Genomic DNA, 24044 nt, shown 5'->3' with positions numbered 1-24044 from the left:
GAAATCAGTCATACATAAGCCTACTCTAGCATTCTGAGCTGCAGATCAGCACACGTGAGAAAGTTCCAACATTAAAAGGTTTGCATTTCTATGCTTTATGGTGCTTTGGACCTTTTCACTCTGTTATCAATAAATGTTAGTTATGATGCAAAATCACTTTGAGTAATGTAATTCCAGTGTAGGATATAAATAGATAAGCACATATTTTTAAAGCAAATTTAATAACCCGACTTGTGTCTTGGTATTTAGTGTATATTTGTGTGTCCCGTTTGGATCTTTAGCCATCAGAATTGTTGTCTTAAGGCCAAGAAAGATGCCAAGCGGATTTATTTTACCAAGTGGATCATCATGGCCTTGCCATATTGGTCCATTTGATTGACCTTTATTATAATTATGAATTTATTTTATTTACAGTTGCTACAAACGGGACAGACATGACTGGGGGATAGGACAGGGAGAAAGAATGAAAGAAAGAGAGGGAGAGAAAGAAAACCAAAGGGGAGAAGAGACGGTGAGAAGGGGGGGAAGAAAGAAAAAAAAAAAAAAAAACAAAACAAAACACCTGGGTCACCTGTATGGAGAAAAAAAAACAGAAGAGAAAGCAAACAACAAAGAGCAACATAATAATAAAAAAAAAACAAAAAAACGGCACCATCACAATAAACTAGCTAGCAGTAGATATCAGTAGATACTAAATAATAAACAATATTGTGCAGCACGCAAGATAGACAGCGCACAATGTGCTTTGAGGCAGCAGCCAAGAAAGCTGTAGTCCGCGTCTGTGAATACCCGTGTGTACACCTGTGTGCATACCTGTGTGGATCAGCATGCTTGCATTCCAAAGGTTTCTCCATGTAACGATCTGCTAGAGGGTGTGGGGGGGCCACAGCCCCGTCCTCCAGGGTATGAAGCAGGTATGGAGGAGATCAAAACTCCAGACATCCAGAGGCCCCCAGAACACAAGAGACCAAGGAAGACCCACAGAGGGGCAGCCGCGCCACTGTCCCAGTAAGAGCTGAGGAGAGTCCCAGATGAGGGCTCACTCAGCAGCCGCGGAGCAGAAGCCAGGGGGAGTTGCAGTGACGCGCCCGTGAGCTCCGCTGGCAGCCAGCTGTGCCTGAGTGACCGAGCCCCAGCCCGAGAGGCCGGGGGCACCCCACCTCCGAAGTGGCCCGAGCGAGCCCCAGGCTCCAGGCCCCGATAAGCGGCTGCCAAGGAGTGAGCCGGTGTGTACCCGGACGCCCACCCCCAGACACAAGGAACCACCAACGCACCGACACCTGAGGGAGTCCGCCACTGGCAGGGGAAGTGGTGGTGGGTGGAGATAGGCCTCCAAACCTTGGAGGGCCTGAGGTGTCCCCAGAGAGGTGGCGTCTGATACCCAACCTGACATATAGACACAGACATACAGGCACACACAGACACAAACATCCATTCCCACCCTCATGCTCTCATATGCACTTACTCCACACTCAACCAACGTGGAGACTGTCACGGCGAGTGAGATGAGCCGTGTGGAAAATAAAGGAGGATCCAAACGCAGGCACTTGTATGGGTGTGAGGGTGGTTTATTAAACACAAAAAGGAAATGGACAAACGGCGAACGGAGCAATGACTAAACTAAACTGGGAACAAACTAACTACAGAACACGAACCTGGACATGAATGAGAGCGGGCGGAAACAGATGATGGTTGACTGCAGGGAAACACACAGATGAAGCAGGGTGGAAACACAGACGGACCAGCAACTACAATGACGGAAGACATGACTTAAATACACAGAGAATCACAGGGGAATTACACACAGGTGGTGGACACAGCTGGGAATAATCAACAAGACGAGACAAAGGTAAAACCAAACACACTTACATGAGACCCAGACCTTCACAATAGAACAGGAAATGAGAACACCACACCAAGACGCAGACCTGACACTGAGAGACAGACAGATTGACACATGGAACCTGAACTAAACTAAACGTGAGATACAACCGAGAACAAATCCTTAAACATGAACCTCAAATAATAAACATCATAACCATCATAAACACAACAAGAGAACAAGAAAACAATCCCTGATGCAAACCAAAACATAATAACCTCAAACATGGAATAACAAAAACATGAAACTCCACATACTGGGTCCAACGGACCCAGACCCGTGACAGAGACAGACATAAAGAGACGCTGTACACACGATCACACTCCCCAAGCGTACTCTACGAACCGGGTCTAGGTACCCTTGCCCCTGGAGGGGGAACTGCACCCAGACCCAGGTGGTGTTACCCTTTTCTCTGCGGTGGGGAGAGGCAGACCGCCCCGACTCCGCAGCAGTAGGGAGGCCCCACACTCCAGACCGCAGTCGGACGGCCAACTCCTCCTAGCCGCCCCGCTCCAGCAGGCCGCAGAGAACGGGGGTGAGAGAAGACTCCAAACCTCCCTCCACCCGCTCATTGTAGTGTTGATGCATGTGTGTTCTAAGGTGCAATTAAAACCCAGGAGGGCATGGAGCTACCTGTGTATATATAATTTCAAGGTTAATAAAGAAAAAATGGACAGAGGAGGAAATCAATGGGTGAGGCAAATGAGAAACACACTTAAAAATATATACATTGGAGGAGTTTGGTTAGTTATCATCGTAATTTAATTTGTCGAACTGCTTTATAGTTCAAACTTAATATTATATAATGCTTAAGAGCTACTATGACAGCTGTGCATAAAATGCAAATGATTTAGTGTTATGAATAATGATTATTTCTGAGCAAAATTCTTCATTCCTACTGTATCCTGACACCCATCAGCTGTATTTATAGTCCTTATGCCACGAGCCAGCTCTGAACCTTTGCTTCTGGGTCCAGGTCGGGTTGAGTTCAGTACTGAGTTTTACCAGTGCAGGACTCGAAGGTACATCATAGATGTAAATTAACATATTTTAAAAAAACAGCAGCCAGCATGCATATTAATACCACTGCCCATGCCACCAGCAGGTGACAAGGAAAGCTAAGTTTGTACATTTACAAATCACAGCTTGCATCAGCAAGGTTCTCTAATACAGTAGCAGTGGTTATTACTCAAAAGCAAGGGTGTTTGTATGTATGAGTGTGTGTGTTTATAGCATCTACACCAGTAATTTATCACATGAACCAATAAACCAGGAAAATCTCAAACACTGTGTATGTGTCAGCCATTACCTAAGGGCTTTCTGGAGCTGGTATTTTGAGGATGTATGCATCAGGGCATATGAGTTTATTAACAAGTGTTCAAGTAGAAACAATGACTCACCACAGTTCTCCTCATCTGCTTGATTTCCACAGTCATCGATACCGTTGCAGTGCATGAGCTGAGGGAGACAAAAGGTCAGGTTCCCACAGGGGAAATATCCTAGTGGGCAAGTCCTCCTCTCCTCTGTCATATTGAGTGCTGTAAACAAAGCAGAAAAGCAATATGATTGAATAGAAAGTTTCTGATACTCTATTTTATTCCTGTCAAATGTGTCAGTAAAATGTAACATCTATCAACCTCATCTTGATATTTTTGTGAGCTCCTGAACATCCAGGCTGCTGTTCTTTCTGCAATCCATAACGAGCTGCTGTACTTCATTAAGCAATCTTAAATAACTGATGTACTTCAGAGACAGAACAAAATATATTACCTGGTGCCTGCATCAAATGTAAAATGGGCTTTATGAAACAAGGACGTCTTCTCTATTCTTTCATTCGCACTCTAACTATTAAAATTACATACTGAGTCTGCCTTTGGTTCAAAAAACAGTATGTGGGCCCAACTTTAGGTTATACATTAAACCCAGTGTTGGGGAGTAACGGAATACATGTACCGCTGTTACGTATTTAAAATACAAAATATGAGTAACTGTATTCCGTTACAGTTACCGTTTAAAAAGGTGGTATTTAGAATACAGTTACTTTGTTGAAATAAACGGATTACACGGCGGTATTTCCCTGTTTCATATTGTGGCGGGTCAGGACTGTTTGGGTTTTGTTTGACAGCTATCTTCTGTTGTTCCAGGCGGCAGCGTTATGGTTGCCATGGTTACAGGGTGACACTCTCTCTCTCTCTGCGTGTTTCCTGGGTGAGAGAGCGCCTTTTTGTTGTTGTTGTGCTAAGCTAATAGGCAGAATGCTACCGGTATAGCTCTAAAGAATGTAGCATCATAGGCAGTGTAGTCCGTGCTGCAGGGAGAATGGACTGCCATACCCGTTAAATGTATTCTGTAATGGAATACATTTTAAAAGTAACCTTCCCAACACTGATTAAACCTATACTGGCATTCCTGGACTGACACCCAATTATAATCACAATCTACTCCTTTTCTTCAATCCTTTCTCTTGCCCTTAGCGCAAACTGTTAAAGTAAAGTAAATGCAGGTGCTTTATTTGGTATTATATAATGTGTTTGTGTGTGTTCTTTAAATAATATTTTGGGATAATAAACAATGCCTCATGTTGTCAGACCTGCTCCTGACTTGAAACATTGCACCTTTGAGGTATCAAACAAGTTGAACAGCTGAAGGTGGAAACTAATCAAAAGGTTTCACTCATGGCATGCTGCACATGCTCGTATTTCTGATTATGTTTACAATAAAGTCCCCTCACACTTTATTTTCTGTGAAAAAAACAAAACCATATCAGCTTCACATCTTGAAACCTGATGGCATGAAATTAGATTCTGTCGAGTAAAAGTCACTGAATTTTATACATCAAGCTGGACAGTTTCATTATGCTGAAAATGCTGGGAAATCATTTTAATCTCTTTTTTATTTTGATAACACCTGGTGTGCCCAACATTTCTGCCTCCTTTTTGTTTTTCCTGAAAGGAACTAATACAACACCGGTGCGCTAATACCAGGCAGGGTTAGCAGCACCTGCAATCATAAAATAAACATATGCCCTTAATATTTAAAACAGTTAAAATCATCATATTACTCTCTAACACTATCAGTCTTTTCTTGATTCTTCCTAAATCACCATGTTAGTGATGGATTATGAACAATATATTAAAATTTAGCTTTCAAAACCCAGGGGGGTTTAATCTGTAGTTCAGTTCAATTACAGTTCAATCTGTAATTTAAATCAGTTTGGGAATACTAACATAGATCTCACACATCAGTAGTTACTCACTGCAGCACAATAAGATGGCATGCTGGCAGTGTTTAAAGTCTAATACATAAATAAGAATAACCCAAATCTCCGATGTTTGGCTTCTTGCTTTTTCCCTCCTCAAAGAATGAAAATTAAAGCAATTCTTAGACGTTAGCTTTTGCCTGTAGATGCTGGTGCTGTCACTTAACCTAACTGCCAACAGTCTTAAATAGGTGGTGTAGGAAATATGAGTGGCTGTAATTTTAAATGAACTTTTCAAAAGAAGTGCATTTACACAAATTTGACACTGAGCATGAGCCACTCATCAAAAATGTATCAGCATGTTTTATTTTTAAGCTCAAGTAAAAGGCAATTATATCAGATATTTAGTTGCTGCTGAACTTGTAAACCAGAGTAGCAAAGGCAGTTTATTTAATTCATTGGATTCAATTGAATCCACTGTTCCAGAATTGAATAAACAGTTTTGTAGTTATCACTTTTAGTCTTTTAACCTAGGTTTCTAGAAGCCTTCTGAGACACTTGTGCAGGGAAGGGTTTATATTTTCATTTAATTTGAGCTCATCATCTGTGACAGCTGATTTTCTCCTTGCTCATCATGAATTTATTTCCTCTGCGACGGCAGAATATGTCACATAAGCATCTGCATCAGGTTAAACTAGGGTGATCAAACACATTCATTTCTGGTTAACTCTAAAAGACTCGCTATAGACAGACAGGAAGACTTGCTAGCCTTGCAGCATAAAGGCTGCAAAGTAAACGATTAAATTCTCCTTTGAAAACCAGCATCTGAACACATAACCCCTAATCCCCTAATGTCTAATGACTTCTACTTTATTCAAACATAGCACACAATCTCTCTTTAACAGTGGAGAGCTATAAAGTATGACAGTATCACACACTGTAATAATATATATTAGATTAGATTTTTTTTAAATAGAAAATAAAATACAATCAAAATATATAGCACAACATAAGTTTTCTGATAACTTGCAGGGAATATTCCTTTAGAAATCACATGGAGGAATGCTTCTGTTGCATTACCATTTAAGATTATTTACTGACTAAACTTTTCACACTTTATCCCTAAATGTTTCTAGCTATTAGCCAATGGAATTGTATACGTGAAGCCAAATGTTCAGCTCACATTGCTGGATATTAAATGGTCTTGTCTCTGCCAAACCCCTATTGCAAGCTCTGTTGACACCCCTTAACCAGACTATTTACTGTAGCGAAAACATGTCCTTGCCTTGTTTTGTGTGCAACACGCAAGAAAAAGAAACTTCAGCTGATAGTGTCTGGACGTGATCGTTGTGCCTCTGCCAGTGCCCGATGTTCATAATAACTGAACAGAGAATTAAATATTCTGAACTAGGGCTGCCACGATTTGTCGACTAGTCACGATTACGTCGACTATCAAAATCGTCGACGACTGATTTAATAGTCGACGCGTCGTTTGAAACTTTGTACGATCACAAAAGACGCAGGAATAAGTGGCAGGATTTAAGAGTGTAATAACGGACTGAAACAGAAGATGGCAGCATTGCATGTACAAGGATGTCAGCTACCGTTAAACCCCGAAGAAGAAGAAGAAGAAGAAGAAGCAGCTGTGTCCCAGAATTCATAGCGCGGCCCAGCGCAGTTTCCAACAATGGCGGCAGCTAGTTAGTTTTAATGTTACTCTTATTATTCTTTCTGGGTCACAAAATAAACGTTTAACATATTTTCAGGCGAGAATGTAGCTGTGTAAACCTCAAATATCTGCTCAGTTTATCAGGACACCACATATTTTCAAAAGCGCTCCGACGTTTTCGGAGACATCTGTTACCCACTAGCTCGTTAGCGAGCCGGGGGCTAGGCTCACTAGCGCCGTGAGAACACCGGACTCCCGGCAAATCGTTTTCAAACCCACCGCCGTCTTTCGCTACTCAGGTTAAATATATATGAGTCACTTAGATAACTTAAAATGTTATTGTTTGGCTTTTTTTTTTTTTTGTATTTTATTTGTTCCTGAGTAAATCAGTTTGTCTGAGATTAAAGTTATAGTTTTTACACAGCTGAATAAACGTCAAGCAGACAGCTGATTATCAGAAGTGTGAGATGCTCCAGAATATACTCCAGTGTCCTGTTATATTTTAGATAGCAAGGAGTTTATTAATCTTCACCGAAACAATCTGCAAATTTCATTAAAATTCAATAAACTATCATCTTGTCTTTATTTTTAGTTAGCACAGACCTTAACCACTTAAAGCTGTAAGCTAATGATAGTTATATAAGAGCAGATGCTGCTGGTGCAATAAGCTGTACGTTTTACGTCTAATGGATGATGATCTGATTAGTCGACTAATCGCAAAAATAATCGGTGACTAGTCGACTATCAAAATAATCGTTTGTGGCAGCCCTATTCTGAACGTACTTGGCTGCCGATGATATATGAATTCCTTGGTGATAACTTGTCTGGTTAAAAGTGACATCCACAAATAACAGCCACAACAAGCCATTTCAGAACTTTACATTTTCAGTTTACTTCCTCAGTAAGCTGAAAATTAAAAAAAAGTACCAAGTAATTAGCAAACTGTAATATTTAGCTAGATAAAAACTTTTCACATGGTTAATTCTTTATAAAGGTCTAGAGCCATTATAAATACCAATAAATATGACAGTTATTTGGTTTTTTGTTGTTTTACTTTAATTATAACTTGATTTGAGAATCAGTTGCTTACTTTCCTAGGACACATATAAGGTTTCTCTACATTCACTTACTTATATTCTTAGTTAACATGAACTAATCAATGATCCCATTAATCACTCTTCAGGACTGGACATTTCAGTGATTGTACTACACAGTATAAGAATAATAAAGCATATCACAAATAACAGTGAAAATTATTCTATTATTAATTGTACACTCTTATATCAGCTCGTTTCATCAGTTGTTTGTCTAACATTGTTTATTTGTAATATTTGCACGTAACCGTTCAGTTACAATATGCTGTTCCTCAATATTTAGACTGACACAAGTACATTCACTTAGATGAGTGTGCAATTTGTATTACAGATAAGCTGCTCATCTAAAAAAGTGTGATATTTACACTTTGAGCATAAACCCTTCAGGCGGATAATTGCTGTTAGGGTTACAGCATAATGAAGAAAAAATGGAGGAAATAACTCTTTAATATGCATATGCATATTCCCCAAAATTTAATGGGAAGTTTCACTACTTTCCTAACTAACTATCCCTGACTTTTCAGCTGGCATCAAAGACCAGCTGCAAATATTCAACATTTATGCAAATGGATGTCTTATATGTTTACTTATATGTTGTATATATGTCATATGAAATAATAGTGCATTTAATAACAAGTTCAAACATGGACTCAAGTGAAAGAAATGTGAGAAAATTCATTAAATATGCTCTAAAATTGATCTGCAACTACTCAGACAGCTCTTATACTATATTGACTGTCTCTGGGATTGTTTCAACATGCTGCAGCCCCACAAAAGCTGATAAGAAAAGAGGTAAGCACACTGACAAAAACTCAGAGAAGATGGTTTGCCACAGATGTGGTCCAACAGTTTCTACTGACTGATTGTGAATTATGGTTCCAAAGAGCTTTGTGGCAATGCTCTGTGAGATTCTGGGATAAAGCCAATCAGCTGTTTGACTGTGACAACATACGAACTATGCTCTTAATGGGCTGTTTTCTGATGCGACAGATCCATTTTTCACAATACAGCACACAGTATAGACATTTTGTCTTCCAGTGCATGGTTGTATCTAGAATCTAATCAAAGAAAATGCAGCTCATTTCTTCCATGACTAGTTTTAGCGTAAAGTTCAGAGGTGATTCAAATGCAGACACAAGAAAACAGGATGGAGACAAAGCTGGCATTAATTAATGTAATCAATTCTACACACCAAAAGGCACTGTAGAGTGAGCACCATACTCAAAATGAAGTCTAACTAATAACTTGGAAGGATCAAAAAGGAAAACAAAGCCTTGGTGAGTCACACAGAGACAGAACCACTGGGGCGGAAGGGAAACAGACAAGTCTGCAACTGACAAAGGATGCACAGGGCTAAATACACAGAGAGCTAATTGAACGCAGGTGAAATTAATGAGTGTGGACAGAGGATCACAAATGAGGCAAAAATCAACAGAAAACGCAGAAAGTTATCAAAATCAAACAAGAAGTCATTGCAAAGAAACCTTAAGAGAGACAAAGGGAACCAAAGACAGCAGTCATGGGGGGAAAGGAATGAAAATTATCCCAAAGAAAATCCTGGGACAGGTTATCACTGCCCTGCTGTCATTAGTTTATAAGCTGTATGACAGTCTTAAAAGCTTCTTCTCAAACAACACGTCTGTCTCAAACCTACAGCTGAACATGGAGTGGTGTGTGATCAGTCCAAATAATGCACTAAATAGGTTTAAAATATCAGGGAGATATTAATATCCCAAACATTTTCTTGGCCGGTGCCTTCATTTTGCAGTGGCTCCGCTTGGACTACACTCAGCGACAACAACTGGCAGACTTAACTCGGTGTTCCCTTTAGGTTTCCCACTGCTCTAAACCTTAATACAGGATGCCACACAAGTAGCAGAGAGTTACCGATACAGTAGTGGATGCACTGCTGTTTTATTAGATTATGAATGCTTTAGATTAAGAAAAGCGAAGATAATTCCAAAAAAAAAAATCGAACAAATGGCAAATTCTCTGCAGTCCAATAAATGTAATAATCATGCAAAACAAAAATCCTCAGACCCACATGCATAATAACATGAAATGGGACTGAAGACATTAACTGGGCATGTTTATTGATTACAATTACGTCCACATTTAGATAAGCTTAAATTGTATAATATTGGAGGTGGTTATTAGTGGGTGGAATAGCCATTGCACCGAAAACGATTTTAAATACGACCAATTCAAGCTATCGTGAAAGCAACAGAATTATCCTGCTACATCTTCTGTCATGCATTCGATAGAAACCCTGGAAATCACTATTCTCTCTCCCTCTCTACCCTTTTTGTTGTCCGTGCTTATGTGAAAGATATTTACTTGGATTTACCCGGCGGCTACTTCTTAAAAGACATTATTAGAAAATATGTTCCCTTTAAAATTGGTGTGAAAAACAATAGATTTTGGAACACTTGAAAAAAGATAACTTATCTACAGCCAGACCATATTTTCGTGATGAAAGAAGTTGTTAAACTTACCCCACACTCCGTAAGCGAATGCCACAGCTATATAAACTTGCATCGTGGCGCTTTGGGTTTTTTTTTTTTTCCTTTTTTCTTTTGCTGAATATCGCGCGGTTGAAACAAACTGGGAATCTGTGCGTAAAAATGTCACCAAAAGTTTGCCCTTGCGTTCCTGTTACGTAATAAACGCGTGGACCGAGGTACTGTCAAACGCGTGCGGTGCAGATGCAGCTAGAGAAGAACCCGTTGCCACTTCGCAAAGTCGACTAGGTCTGCAGCCATCTCCACTAGCAGAGGGGTCTAAAGAATCAGTTGCCATCTTCTGACGCACAAGCCGCAGCAGTACAGGTGCAGCGCGCAGAGGGCGCTCGCAGGAGAAAAGGGGGTGGGGGTGCAGTCTGGGTCTCTGAATAGGAGGAACAGCTAAAGTCCAAAAGCAATAATCAGTTTCGCTGATCAAATTTGTAATCAGTAGGTGTTTGTACTGAGCGCTAAACTTTAATTGTGCAGCACAGCACCCTGCAGAGTCTACAAAAGCCTCAATGACAATTCATGTGTTAGTAGGATCAGAGGAGTGTATGTGAGATCACTGAAAAAAACGTCTGAGTGTGGGATAGCGCACACGATTTTCCCCGAATCACCCCCCCCCCCCCCCCACACACACACACACACACACACACACACACACATCAAACATTTTCCTGTATTATAGAAATAAAAATAAATAAAAAAAAGTTGGTATGTTTGGACCAGGAGAGAGAATTAGAATTTGTTTTGTCTCTAACCGGCAATTAGAGACAAAACGAATTACTGAAATATCAGATTTAATTATTAGCTTTAACGCCGTTCGTCACACAATAACAACAACTCATCAGCTTGCTTGTAAGTTGAAGTATACTTTTAGTAGTGCTTGTTAAAGCCAGTGTAAAAGATGTACAAGATATTATATGTAGGGTAGATTTACATATTAATGTCTGTGTGTTTTAACAAGTCAATATAAATTATGTATGAATGAATAAGAACCTGTGAATATTATCACTGCAGGCTGCATTTTGTCTTTCACCGCATGCTTCACTCTTTTGCTTTAAAAGGTAGTGACTTGCTGTTCCGATTCATTCTCACTTTAGTGTTATTTCAAGACACAGCTGCTATTTTCATCTAATAAACTCCCCAATGAACCAACTGTATGCTGCTTGCCTGGTGCCTGATGGCAAACAGACACTCGTGAATGTAACGGATCAGCTGTTAAAGAGTCTTAGTTTTATGCATTTTGTGAGACCAAAGCCTGAGCTAAAAGAAATCCTGGACTTACTTGTAGTCAGAAGTCATCATGGGCATGACTGTAATGGTAATTTTGGGCTTACTTTTTACTGACTTTTCTAATAATTATTCCATGTACCAGTAACTGCTTTTTTACTGGTTTCTTTGTTCTTCGGAATGATTGCACAGTGTACATCTTCAGTGGCTTAAAAAAACGGATTGGAACAAGGGTTGGGTGCACCGGTTTTAATTTATTTTGCATTTTCTTTCATGCAAACAGGGTCAAAATACAAGCTAATATAGATTTTAAAAAAAAAGAATTTCTTTTTCCTTTTGCTGAATATCACAGAGTTGAAGTTGCCCCTGTGGGCAGTCGACCCTGTGGGGTCCTTCAAAACTCGCGTCCTCTACCAGAGGCCTGTCAACTTGAGGTTCTGGTGCATTATGTTAGCTGTTCCTAGGACTCCGCTCTTCTAGACGGAGATCTCCAATGTTGTTCCTGAGATCCACTGGAGTCACTCGCCTAGCTTGGGAGTCACTGCATCTAGTGCTCCGATTACCACTGGGACCACTGTTACCTTCATCCTCCACATCTTCTCGAGCTCTTCTCTGAGCCCTTGGAACTTCACAAGCTTCTCGTGTTTCTTCTTCCTGTTGTTGCTGTCATTTGGTATCGCTACGCCTATCACTACAGCCATCTTCTTCTGTTCTTCTGCCACCACTTTGTGCAGTTGGTTATCCACCACTAATTTGTCCATCTGTATCTGGAGCTCCCCCAGGATCTTAGTTCAGCCATTCTCCACCACCCCATCTCCTATTTTGACCTCTGGACCTCCAGGCCATATTCGGCACAGATTTTTCTGTATGCTGGCCACTTGGTTAAGGCGTGCTAGATGTTAGGCCTGCTAGCATCTTGCACCCTGCTGTTATGTGCTGGATTGCCCCAGGGACATCTGTACACAGCCTGCACCTGGGGTCTTGCCTGGTGTGATAGATCCGAGGCTCGATGGATCATCTGCTCAGAGCTTGTTCCTGTGCTGACTCTGTGCTATCTATTTTTCTTTTGTCCATTCACTGAAAGGACTTCTGGATGTCAGCCACTTCCTTTGTCTGCTGGTGGTACATACTGTGCCGTGGCCTGTCTTTCCATGATGGTTGCTCCTTTTCCTCCTCTTTCTTGGGTTTCTGCTGTCTGAGGTGAGCACATGGTTGTTTGGAGCCTCCTTTGTATGGGAGCTGTCACTTCTGGGGATCCTTGGGGATCAGGACAGTCCAGCCTTCAGTTAGCCATTCCGGGTGTCCCTCATCAAATAGCAGCTGGTTCATCTGTGCTGCCAGATGCTCGCCAAATGCATTTAGCCAGTAGGTGTGAGCCATGTCAGGGCCTGGTGACAATTCTTCATACTGGAGACACTTTGTTGGATGTCTACTGCTGTGATGGTTACTGGGTCCTGTTCAGTAAGGTTGCTGTGGTCTGTTCTTAGATCAACTATGAAGCCACTGAGCATTACCTTTGAGTTGTGTCCTTCTCCCATATGCTCTTCTAGTGTTGCTCAATCTCCAGCCATGGTGGCGTTATACTCATATTATTCTCCTGCCACTCAGAGTACACCTTGGATGGGTCGGTGGATGGGTCTCCAAGGCCCTAACCCTAACAGCTCATATAGTGCCGAATCACAACAATAGTTGCCTCAAGGCAGGACTGTCCAGCCTTCAGTGTAGGGTCTCTATATTGTAAGAGACCCTACAAAGACCCTTCAATAAAACAAAGAAAACAGAGACCCCCCCAAATTATATCACCCCTTATGCAGTCTGGCAGCAGTGAGAAGGAAAAACTCCCTTTAAACAGGAAGAAAGCTCTAGCAGAACCAGGCTCAGGGAGGAGTGGACAGCTGGCGCGGCTGTTTGGGGGTGAGTAGATGAAGACAGGACTGAAACAGGCTTCAAAACTGACACTTTCAAGCTTGACTGAAATTTGTAGTTTTCCACATGAACAAGCCAATAAAAAAAATTTGAGAAAGATTTTATGGTCAGAAGAGACAATTGAGCTACTTGGCCACAATAATAAGGTGTATGCTTGGTTGAGTTTTTCTAACCTAAGAACACTGCACACACTGTCAAGTATGTGGTGGTAGCATCATGGTCTGGGGCTGCTTTGGTGCCAGTGGTGCTGTCACTGATTTACACAAAGTGGATAGAATAATGAAGAAGGAATACCTCCAAGTTTTTCAACTTCACCTGAAATCAACAGCTAGGTAGTTGAAATGTGGACATATTTGGGTGTTGCAACAAGACAATTATCAAAACTGCTTTATCTGAATGGACAAGACAAGGTTAACCTTGTGCTTCTAGAATGGCCTTCTAGCCAAAGTCCTGACCTCAACCCTATTGAAAATTTGTGGACAGCGCTTAAAATCTGGGTCCATGCCAGGAAACCAACCAATATAAATAAATCTACCAATTCTACCAGAAGGACTAGTCAAATATACAGCCAGAATCATATCCAAAGCTTGTTGACCTACCTGTGGTCAAGGTGTAACTTGCTAATTTAACCAAATATCAGTGGGTATTTATATATAAACCTGAGCCTACATATATACATTTGAACTGTGTGGATTAGAGAAACTTTCAAAATCAAACTTGTGCACTTCATTTATTTGTTTAAATCATTAAAGAGCTACGCAGCACAGTCATTACACACTGGCAAAAAGAAAGTTCAAATACATCTTTAAAAGTCCCAAATTATCATGACATTCAAGTCCATGATGAGTGCATGACCGCAATGGTATACTTCACACAACCAGAAACATGACTCAAAATAGGTGATATTGTTGCACTGTGTTTGTTAGAAGCATTGTTGCTGTCCCTAAGTTGTTAAATAAACCTATTATAGTTACTTTAATTGATCCAAAGGCTGACATTGATTGTTACATCTCTACTCAGAAACGTAATTAAAAAGAAAGGCAGCACCATTCACGATTAAGCAATCATTGCTGCTGTTTGGGGGGAAAAAAGACAGAAGAAGCCACCTACCAACTCTAACCAGCCCTGACCTCAGTAAGAAGTCTTCATCAAACAGGAAAAATAAAGAATAAACAGTATTTGCTATGGTGTACTGGAATTGCTGAGCATTACTGTACTTCTAAAAACAGGAAGGTGAATTCTTTTAAAGGTTTTTTTTTTAAAATTGAGGTTGTTAACCTCCTAGGACCTGTCGTCCACATATGTGGACATCCCATTTTGGGTTATTTAGACCAAAATACTCAATTTTGCTCTACATGGGCCTGATATCCACTTACGAGGACATTATACTGCTGCTGTTCTATCAAAACTTTAAACGAATATCCTCATATGTGGCTCTTATTGTTCTTAAAAACAAAAATAAGGTAAAAAAAATCTGGTAATTCTTGGTTTTTACATTCATCGGGCCCCAATATGCCCAGAAATCAAAGAGAAATTAAAAATGCATGTCGTGGAAGAGTTTGGGTCTTAGGAGGTTAAAGAAAATACCACAACACTTAGCATTGACAGCATTAAATATCTTTGTTTTTAACCGTGTTGTGGTTTCTAACAAGCCTCAGACTGTAAGATCAGATACAAACAAGCGCTGTGGGTGCTTGGCAAGCTGCAGCATTATGTAATATTTTGGCAGTCAATGAATTACTTACATTACACCACTGACGGCTTCCTCAAGGAACTCATCTTCATATCTTTTCGCTGTTCTTTGAAAAGGAAATTGCATATTTATTTTTATGCTTTGCTAGTATGCAAATTTCCCCTTAGTTGCTTTTTGTGGGTGCATGATAAGCCCTGATTTTACATATTTAGATTTAGGGGGATTAAGGGAGGCATGTATACTTTCTCACAGATGGGAAGTCACTATTTCCCACTTAGTGTTAACTTAATTAGAATTAATTTTAGACTTGAAGAGCAGTGTTTTAGCAACCCAGGGAAGTTTCTATTCTATTATCAAACCTGAATTCTAGCATGTTCATAGCTGATGTAATGCGCTTGATTTTAATTACAGGTATAAAGAAAAAGCATTAGAACAGGTTGTGGACCTGTGCTATCATGTATTGATTTGGTGGAATGTTTATAAAAAAATAGACACTGTGTCAATTTTAAAGAGGTAAAGGTCGGATAGATATCTGAAAATCACCATGACATTTTAAATCAGAATGCTGTTCGTTTGATAGTGCATTAAAAACTGAAACCTCAGTTCTTTAAAACGCTCTACAGTGTGACTTTCCTTTATTGTAAAAGTTAAATATATATAAATATATGTTAAATATATAAATATTAATATGATTCCATAATATGTATAAAATGAGTTTGGACCCTAATGCCTATTAAAAGATAAATAATTATTATAGAGCACAAGTACTGTATCACAAAAATGACCTTAAAACTTTATCTGTGAAACTTGAATGCCTTTTTTCACCAAGAAGATTTCTGGCACACTGAAATTGTCATTCTTGCTATGAAAGAAATTACTGAAGTTGTTATCTTCTACAGAACAAAGAAGTGTTCATCAGGCTGAAAATTGAATTTGTCAAGGTCGGCTGTGTGGCAGGCAGGATGAGGACCCAATCGCAAAACTCACGGACTCAAGGGATGAACTCAAAAGGCAGCTTTATTGCTGACAAGATGACAGGAAAATGCAAAACTTAAACTGGGCACAAGAAACTAATACTTTGAGAGAGACACAGGGAAATCCACGCAGCATGAGGGACGACGTCACACCGACTCAGAGAAACACAGGGTTTAAATACACTGGGGAGTAACGAGGGGAATGAGACAGAAGGAGGGCACAGCTGGGAGAAATCAGGACTGACGAGACAAGCAAAGCAGGACACATTCACATAAGAAACGGACCTTCAAAGTAAAACAGGAAGTATCACACAGAGACGCGAACTTGACACAGTGGAGACAGCAACTAAGAAATACAGAGACATAAACCATAAGGCAGAGGTCTAAGAACCAAAATACACAGGGAAATACTCGGCTGGGAACACAAGAGACTAGACTAGAGAGAGTAACAAAAAACCAACCATGAGAACATAATGCACAATGCAGAGTGACAGAAAACAAGAAACTCAAACATGCAAAGACACAATTACACAGAACAGAGGGGACACAGAGAGACATGAAGGGCAAGGGATCAAAACTAGAAGCCATAGAATAAATCACACACAAGTACAATAATACGAAAATCACAAAGAACTAAAAACGCTGGGTCAGGAGACCCAGGACCGTGACAGTACCCCCCCCCCAAGGGCTGGCTCCAGACAGCCCAAACACAGAAAAACAAAACCAAACAGAAAACAACCCAGGGCGGGCGGCGGGGGCCCAGGACGGAGGGCTCGGAACAGAAAACAAAAGAAGAGCACAGCAAACACCGGAGCCCAAGAAAACAACCCAAACACAGAGCAGTTCAGGGGGCCGACCATGCGGAAGGCAACGGCGGAGAGGTGGAACCAGTTCAGGGGGCCCGACCGTGCGCAAGGCAACGGTGGCGATGCGGAAACAGTTCAGGAGGCCGGCCGCGCGCAAGGCAACGGCGGCGACGAAGGAGACGACGGAGCAGTTCAGGGGGCCGACCGCGCGGAAGGCAGCGGAAGGCAGCGGCGGCGGCGAAGGAGACGACGGAGCAGTTCAGGGGGCCGACCGCGCGGAAGGCAGCGGCGGCCCTCCAGTCTCAGGCGTGCTGGCCATGGCCTGGTGGGCACAGGACCAGACGAGGCAGGACCAGACGGTGGCGATGCGGGGGCCGGACCAGGCGAAGCACAGGCGGAGGCCGGACCAGACGAGGACGAAGACTCGGAGGCCGGACCAGGCGGAGCACAGGCTGAAGCCGAGGCCGGGCCAGGCGGAGCACAGGCTGAAGCCGAAGCCGGGCCAGGCGGAGCAGAAGCAGAGGCTGAGACCGGACCAGGCGGAGCAGAAGCAGAGGCTGAGACCGGACCAGGCGGAGCAGAAGCAGAGGCTGAGACCGGACCAGGCGGAGCAGAAGCAGAGGCTGAGACCGGACCAGGCGTAGCAGAAGCAGAGGCTGAGATCGGACCAGGCGTAGCAGAAGCACAGGCGGATGCAGCCGGACCAGGCGACGACGAGGCGGTCGCAGGTGGCGGCTGGACAGGCTCCTCGGGCCCTCCAGCTGGTGCGGCGTGAGGCTGAACGGGCCCCTCGGACCCTCCAGCGGAGACAGGAGGCTGAACGGGCCCCTCGGACCCTCCAGCGGAGACAGGAGGCTGAACGGGCCCCTCGGACCCTCCAGCGGAGACAGGAGGCTGAACGGGCCCCTCGGACCCTCCAGCTGACGAGGCGTGAGGCTGGACGGGCCCCTCGGACCCTCCAGCGGAGACGAGGAGGTGCTGGCTGGGCTCACTGGAACCCCCAGCGGACGAGGTAGATGGCGGCACGGGAGCCGCGGAGTGCTGGATGAGCTCATCCGAGCTTCCAGCAGGAGCCGATGTAGAGCCAGAGAGAATTGGGACCCCGGGCTCAACGTTAAGCTGGCTAGAAAACTGCACTGCTACGGGGAACTGGGCCAAAGGTTCAGGTGCGAGCTGAGCTGCTGGACACACGGGGACCTGAGCTGCTGGACACACGGGGACCTGAGCTGCTGGACACACGGGGACCTGAGCTGCTGGACACACGGGGACCTGAGCTGCTGGACACACGGGGACCTGAGCTGCTGGACACACGGGGACCTGAGCTGCTGGACACACGGGGACCTGAGCTGCTAACGGTGGAGAAGTAAATGACTGCACAGGGGACTGAACTGATGTCTGTAGTAACGGTGGTGGTGAGAGTGGAGTAGGTGGTGGAGTTAATGACTTCACAGGGGAATGAACTAGAGGTAGTGACGGTTGTGGTGCTGGTGGTTGAGTGGGTGACTGTGCTAAAGGAGGCTGCACTGGGGACACTGGAGACTGCACTGGGGAAAGCAGGGCTGCAGGAGGCTGCACTGGGGACACTGGAGACTGCACTGGGGAAAGCAGGGCTGCAGGAGGCTGCACTGGGGACACTGGAGACTGCACTGGGGAAAGCAGGGCTGCAGGAGGCTGCGCTAGAGACTGCAGTGATGGTTGTAGTGGAGGTGTGACGGGTGGAGGAGTGGCTGAAGTGGCTGCGGGTCGGGCGGCTAGTGGCTCAGCTACAGAGCATATTAACGGCAGGGCTATGGGTTGAATGTCTGACTGAGTAGCAGCCTGAATGGCTGGGTGTAGTGATGGAAGGGAAACAGGTGGTAGTGTGGATGACGGAACTAAGGGCGACTGAGTGGCAGACCGAACTGATGACTGAAGCGATGGTAGAGGTGAAAATGGAGCGTGTGGTGGAGTTAATGGCTGTGCTAGCGGGGACACAGGAGACGCAGCTTGTAGCTGGGCAGCTAAGAGAGCTTCAGGAGGCCGGGCAGCTAAGAGAGCTTCAGGAGGCCGGGCAGCTAAGAGAGCTTCAGGAGGCCGGGCAGCTAAGAGAGCTTCAGGAGGCCGGGCAGCTAAGAGAGCTTCAGGAGGCCGGGCAGCTAAGAGAGCTTCAGGAGGCCGGGCAGCTAAGAGAGCTTCAGGAGGCCGGGCAGCTAAGAGAGCTTCAGGAGGCTGGGTAGCTAATAAACTGTTCACATTTCCATCCGTAGCACAAAACACAACCCCTGAACGAATAGTCCCACGGTTCGACACAGAAAAAGAGTCCTTATTCACCATAGCCGGCGATGTACAAGTCTGAATGTCCGGCTGTGGGGTGGCGTGCTGGCGGCGTGATCGTCGTTTCTTTTTTGATGATGGTTCTGACGGGCCGAGCGGCTCCACATCCGGCCCTTCAGGCAGGTGGGTAGTAGCAGCTGGGGGATGAAGGTGGAGTTCGTTGTGGATTAAATCCTGTTCAAGTGGGTGGAGTGCACTGAGTAGCCAGGGAAGACCAGAGATTAAACGCTGTAGTTTGGTTTCCACAGCACGGCGAAATTCCTTCCCCTCATGTTCGAGCCACAGATGCAGGAGTCTTTCCACGGAGTAGATAATGTCCAGACGCAGTTCTTCTGGTGGGTTGAGTGCTGCTGGGTCCATATCTGGTGACGTCGTACTGTCATGAATCGCTGTGCGGCAGGCGGGAGTTGGACCCAAAATGCAGGACTCACAGACTCGAGGGAATGAACTCAAAACACAGCTTTATTTGCTGGTAAAACAAACTAAACTAAACTGGGAAGCCACAAACTAAGAACTACAGCGAGACACAGGGAGATCCACGCAGCATGAGGGACGACATCACACCGACTCAGCGAAACACAGGGTTTAAATACACTGGGGAGTAACGAGGGGAATGAGACAGAAGGAGGGCACAGCTGGGAGAAATCAGGACTGACGAGACAAGCAAAGCAGGACACATTCACATAAGAAACGGACCTTCAAAGTAAAACAGGAAGTATCACACAGAGACGCGAACTTGACACAGTGGAGACAGCAACTAAGAAATACAGAGACATAAACCATAAGGCAGAGGTCTAAGAACCAAAATACACAGGGAAATACTCAGCTGGGAACACAAGAGACTAGACTAGAGAGAGTAACAAAAAACCAACCATGAGAACATAATGCACAATGCAGAGTGACAGAAAACAAGAAACTCAAACATGCAAAGACACAATTACACAGAACAGAGGGGACACAGAGAGACATGAAGGGCAAGGGATCAAAACTAGAAGCCATAGAATAAATCACACACAAGTACAATAATACGAAAATCACAAAGAACTAAAAACGCTGGGTCAGGAGACCCAGGACCGTGACAGAATTACTAATTTCAATGAGAAGGAAGAGATCATTTTCAAAACCCAGCGGGCTGATTAGATAAAGCTGTGTGGTGTCAGTATAGCTAATAAATGATAGATGCCATGTTATTCTTTTTCCTGGATAAACACTGAAGTATGAAAGAAATCCAGTGACACATAAAAAATGTGAGATTTAAAATAATTTAAAGAGCTGAGCGAGCAGCAGCTTTGTTTTGTGTTAGAGGTTGGCCTTATGTGACCTGCACTTTGCGGCGCTTGTTGGTATTAGCGTTGTCTCTTCTTTCCAATTCTGTTGTTAATTCTTGTCATGAATATTACTCACACTAAAACTGTCATCACAAGATAGCAAGGTTGTCTGAATATACTTATTAATTTGTTTGGTAGAACTTGGGAGAAGAAGCTATTAAAAATCCCCAAAACAAAACAAATCAACTAAAGTATTGAACTTTAAATGAAAGCATTTTTTTGTGTATATTTACTTAAGTTCCTTGTCTTTTGTTATCTTTGTTTAAACTGTAGTACTCCCTGCTCTTGGAAATTCAGAAACAGTAGTAGCTTAGAGTTTCTCCATTTTACAGCATAAACATGCAGTATCCAGTTTTGGTATACAGAAGAAACACATGCAGTACGACACTAACACAGTCATAAAAGGAGTTGTGCTGCAGCTCTGGCTCTTTTGTCAGGACAGCTGTTTATGTAAACTGAAATACTTTATCTCTCACCACATTCAACCATGATGTGGTCAAGACTACTATCAGTCTATAAGTATGAGTGTTCTTGATGAGTTAAAGAACCAGCCAAGAAAGTGATGAAAAAATTATATCTATTGTTATAATGACAGACACTAAAGCAGGTTCATACAAAAATAACTTATTTACCCCTTCATAACAAACATGCAATGGCTTTATTTTCATAGTTTTACACCATAAAACAGGACCTCTTAAACATGTGTGTGGTGGTCCCTTTTGCGGAATTTTTCATGCTGTTATCTGCTACAGAAAATGGACTACTTTGTGGTTAGTCATCGCATCTAGGAAGTCTGAGTTTGTCATGAAGAGTATTGTGAGGAGGGCCCAAATGCAGGACATAAAGAAACATGGCATAAAATAATTACTTGACTACCAAAAAAACCCCACCAAACAAAACATGGTGCTATCAACATGGTATCTTATGCTAAACACAGAGAAAAGCTGGGAGGCTGTTATGTTTTGTGTTTCAAATGTTGTGTTATAGGCGAAATATAGATTCTCTGCTGGGGGACTATGTTTTCTGTGCAACCTATTTACCATACCTTACTAAACCAACTGAATTAAGCACAAACTAAGTGCAGAAAATATAGTTATGTTGTCATAATTGGTTCTAACCTATTGTTAAGTCTTTTTTACAGTGCTAGAACTGCAGCTACCAGAACACAGAACACTCACCAAGAATATCTATTTTATCTTTTTGCAGCATTAATATCAGAATTTTAGCATCAACATCATCATCATCACTACGTGGTAACATCTCTGATTAGATTAGATTAGATTGCACTCACAGGGATCATTTTGTGTGCAAGAATTTAAATGACATGTGAAATGCCCCTTTTTAACAGTGGTTAAAAAAGAAAGTTGATAATAACCTTTGGGTATATCCAAGCCAGTTATGACACAGAAAGCTGTATTGAACTTATTTTGTGGTATACACTTCCCAGGAGTCCAAAAAAGCAAGTGAATCATATGAAAACACAAGGACTAGTTAATGGACAAAGGCTCCTCTACAGGGAAAAGAAAAATATGATCAAAGAGAAGCCCGAGGCATGTATAAATGGGGGGTTTAATAGGATAGTGAAGACAGGTGGCGAAGGATGTATGGGTATGAAAAGGATTACAGAAGTGACAACAATCAGGACAATCATAATATGGCAAGTAAAACTAACACATGGCACGAAGGCAAACCATCCTTCAAAGTAAACTGTAATAAATCAAAAGACAATATCTAAAATAGGAGACAAGCAGGTTTTCACTGAACATGACAATGTGACAAAGGAAAGAACAATGCAGGAAACAGTAAAGGAACTAAACACAAACTGAAACTACATAGAAATCAAGAGTTTAGAACTTAAACTAAAAAAAACTTGAACCTCTTGAATGACCAAGCTTCTCACCCTATGTCTGAGGGAAAGCCCAGCCACACTTAGAAGAAAACAGATTTCTGGTGCTTGAATCCGCAAGCTTGCAACCATAGGTGAGGGTAGGAACAAATACTGACCGTCAATTCAACATCTTCACTTTCATGCTTGGCTTTCTCTGCACCACAACAGATCAGTATGACATCCCTGTCAGAACTAGAAACAAAACACAAGAACAAAAATCCATCTTAACAAGCATCAAACTTTCCTAATAACTAGATTATAAATAAATCAAACTCAAACTACTAAAAGAACAATGGAAGCATTAACCAGAACATAGTTTTGCAAAACAATTACAGCTTGTTAGAACAATTAGAAATCAAAGACACCACAATCCCACAAGTTATTAAACTTGGTTTTGAGAATAACAAAAAAAAAACCCAAATCAAGGCAAGAATCTAAGACATCAAAGATGCAATTAATATAATAGAATCTGAAAAACACCTCAAGAGAGCAAGGTTTCTATTACACAACTGGCTTTGTTAGTCATTTAACACATTTAAAGGCTTTATGTTTTCTCATAATATCATAATAATAGTAACAAACACAGGTCCTTAACCACAACATACTCACATTTACTCAAAAAAACAAAAACACAATCTACATTATGGCCAAAGAAAAAAACTTACTGTAGTCTTCTGCTGAAATTAGACTTGACATGGCTCCAGCTGGCTGCCACATCTAATAATTTGATCAGTGATAACTGGCTGAAAATCATCACCAGTATTGATCAAGACCTGCTGCAGCTCAGTTATATTCACATTTTCTAGATGGGTTTGTATGGATCAATATTGTCATAAATATTGCCACAGTCGATTGGAGACCTGTCATGTAAAAATACAGACATCTGCAATAAATTGAGAAATAAAACATTAGATTGAATGAATTGGGACACAGTTAGTTGAACTGGATCAGCCTCATGAATTACTAAACCAAACTGTCCACATTTAATCTGAAAGTACATTCAATCAGAACAGCAGTTCCTGACAGCAGGTTTAAGAAAGGTATGTTTTGTTTTTTTTGTTTTTTTATGTGACCTCGTATTTATATACCATTTCACTTGTTTTTATGTGGCAGGCTACAGAAAGAATCACCCCTCTGGGTTATTAATGATGGAAGAATATGAGTCAAACTGCAGGGGAGTAAATGACTCCACTGCAAATTATTTCTCAACCGTGAAAGCCAAATTGCCCTATTTAGGCAAATTAACTGGACATATTGAACACTCCAAATTGCACATCCAAATCATCATTGGGCTGTGGATGTCATATGTACATGTTTATGATGATGCAATAACAGTTTACATTTGACAGCATTGGTATCTTATTGACTACATTGTTTACATAGGCTGAATGCCTCTCATTATAGTTTCTGTTAAATAACTAAAACACTTACTCACCAATGAACTAATGATCAAGACCTGCAGTAGATAACAGTTAAACCCAAAGAACTCCACTGATGTATACTGATGGTGCATTTGTCATGCAGCAAGAGTTGTA

The 24044-nt window shown here is 42.2% G+C and overlaps 2 protein-coding genes across 2 annotated transcripts in view; both read right to left on the bottom strand.

Annotated features, from left to right (window-relative positions):
* The window catches only part of rxfp1 (relaxin family peptide receptor 1), an 88148-nt gene extending 77512 nt beyond the window's left edge, over positions 1-10636 (bottom strand). The window contains 2 exon segments of the mRNA XM_085469258.1: positions 3283-3420; positions 10340-10636. Of these exon segments, the coding sequence (XP_085325384.1) occupies positions 3283-3420; positions 10340-10382 (181 nt within the window). The 5' untranslated portion in view covers positions 10383-10636.
* A 6534-nt stretch (positions 10637-17170) lies between these two features.
* Positions 17171-19684, bottom strand: LOC146716878 (uncharacterized). The gene is made up of 5 exons (XM_085434896.1): positions 19206-19684; positions 18616-19016; positions 18322-18519; positions 17716-18225; positions 17171-17420 (listed from the first exon to the last, which is right to left on the bottom strand). The coding sequence occupies exons 1-5, from the start codon at positions 19651-19653 to the stop codon at positions 17283-17285; spliced, it is 1695 nt and encodes a 564-aa protein (XP_085291022.1). The 5' UTR covers positions 19654-19684; the 3' UTR covers positions 17171-17282.
* Positions 19685-24044: the final 4360 nt, after the last annotated feature.

The sequence above is a fragment of the Copadichromis virginalis genome, linkage group LG2 (genome assembly GCF_057382275.1).
Source record: "Copadichromis virginalis isolate Kocher_CV1m ecotype Utaka linkage group LG2, C_Virginalis_male_GT1.1, whole genome shotgun sequence".
In the NCBI taxonomy this organism is placed as follows: Eukaryota; Metazoa; Chordata; class Actinopteri; order Cichliformes; family Cichlidae; genus Copadichromis; species Copadichromis virginalis.
Note: the sequence above shows the minus strand (reverse complement) of the source record. Positions and strands in the feature narration are given on the sequence as shown.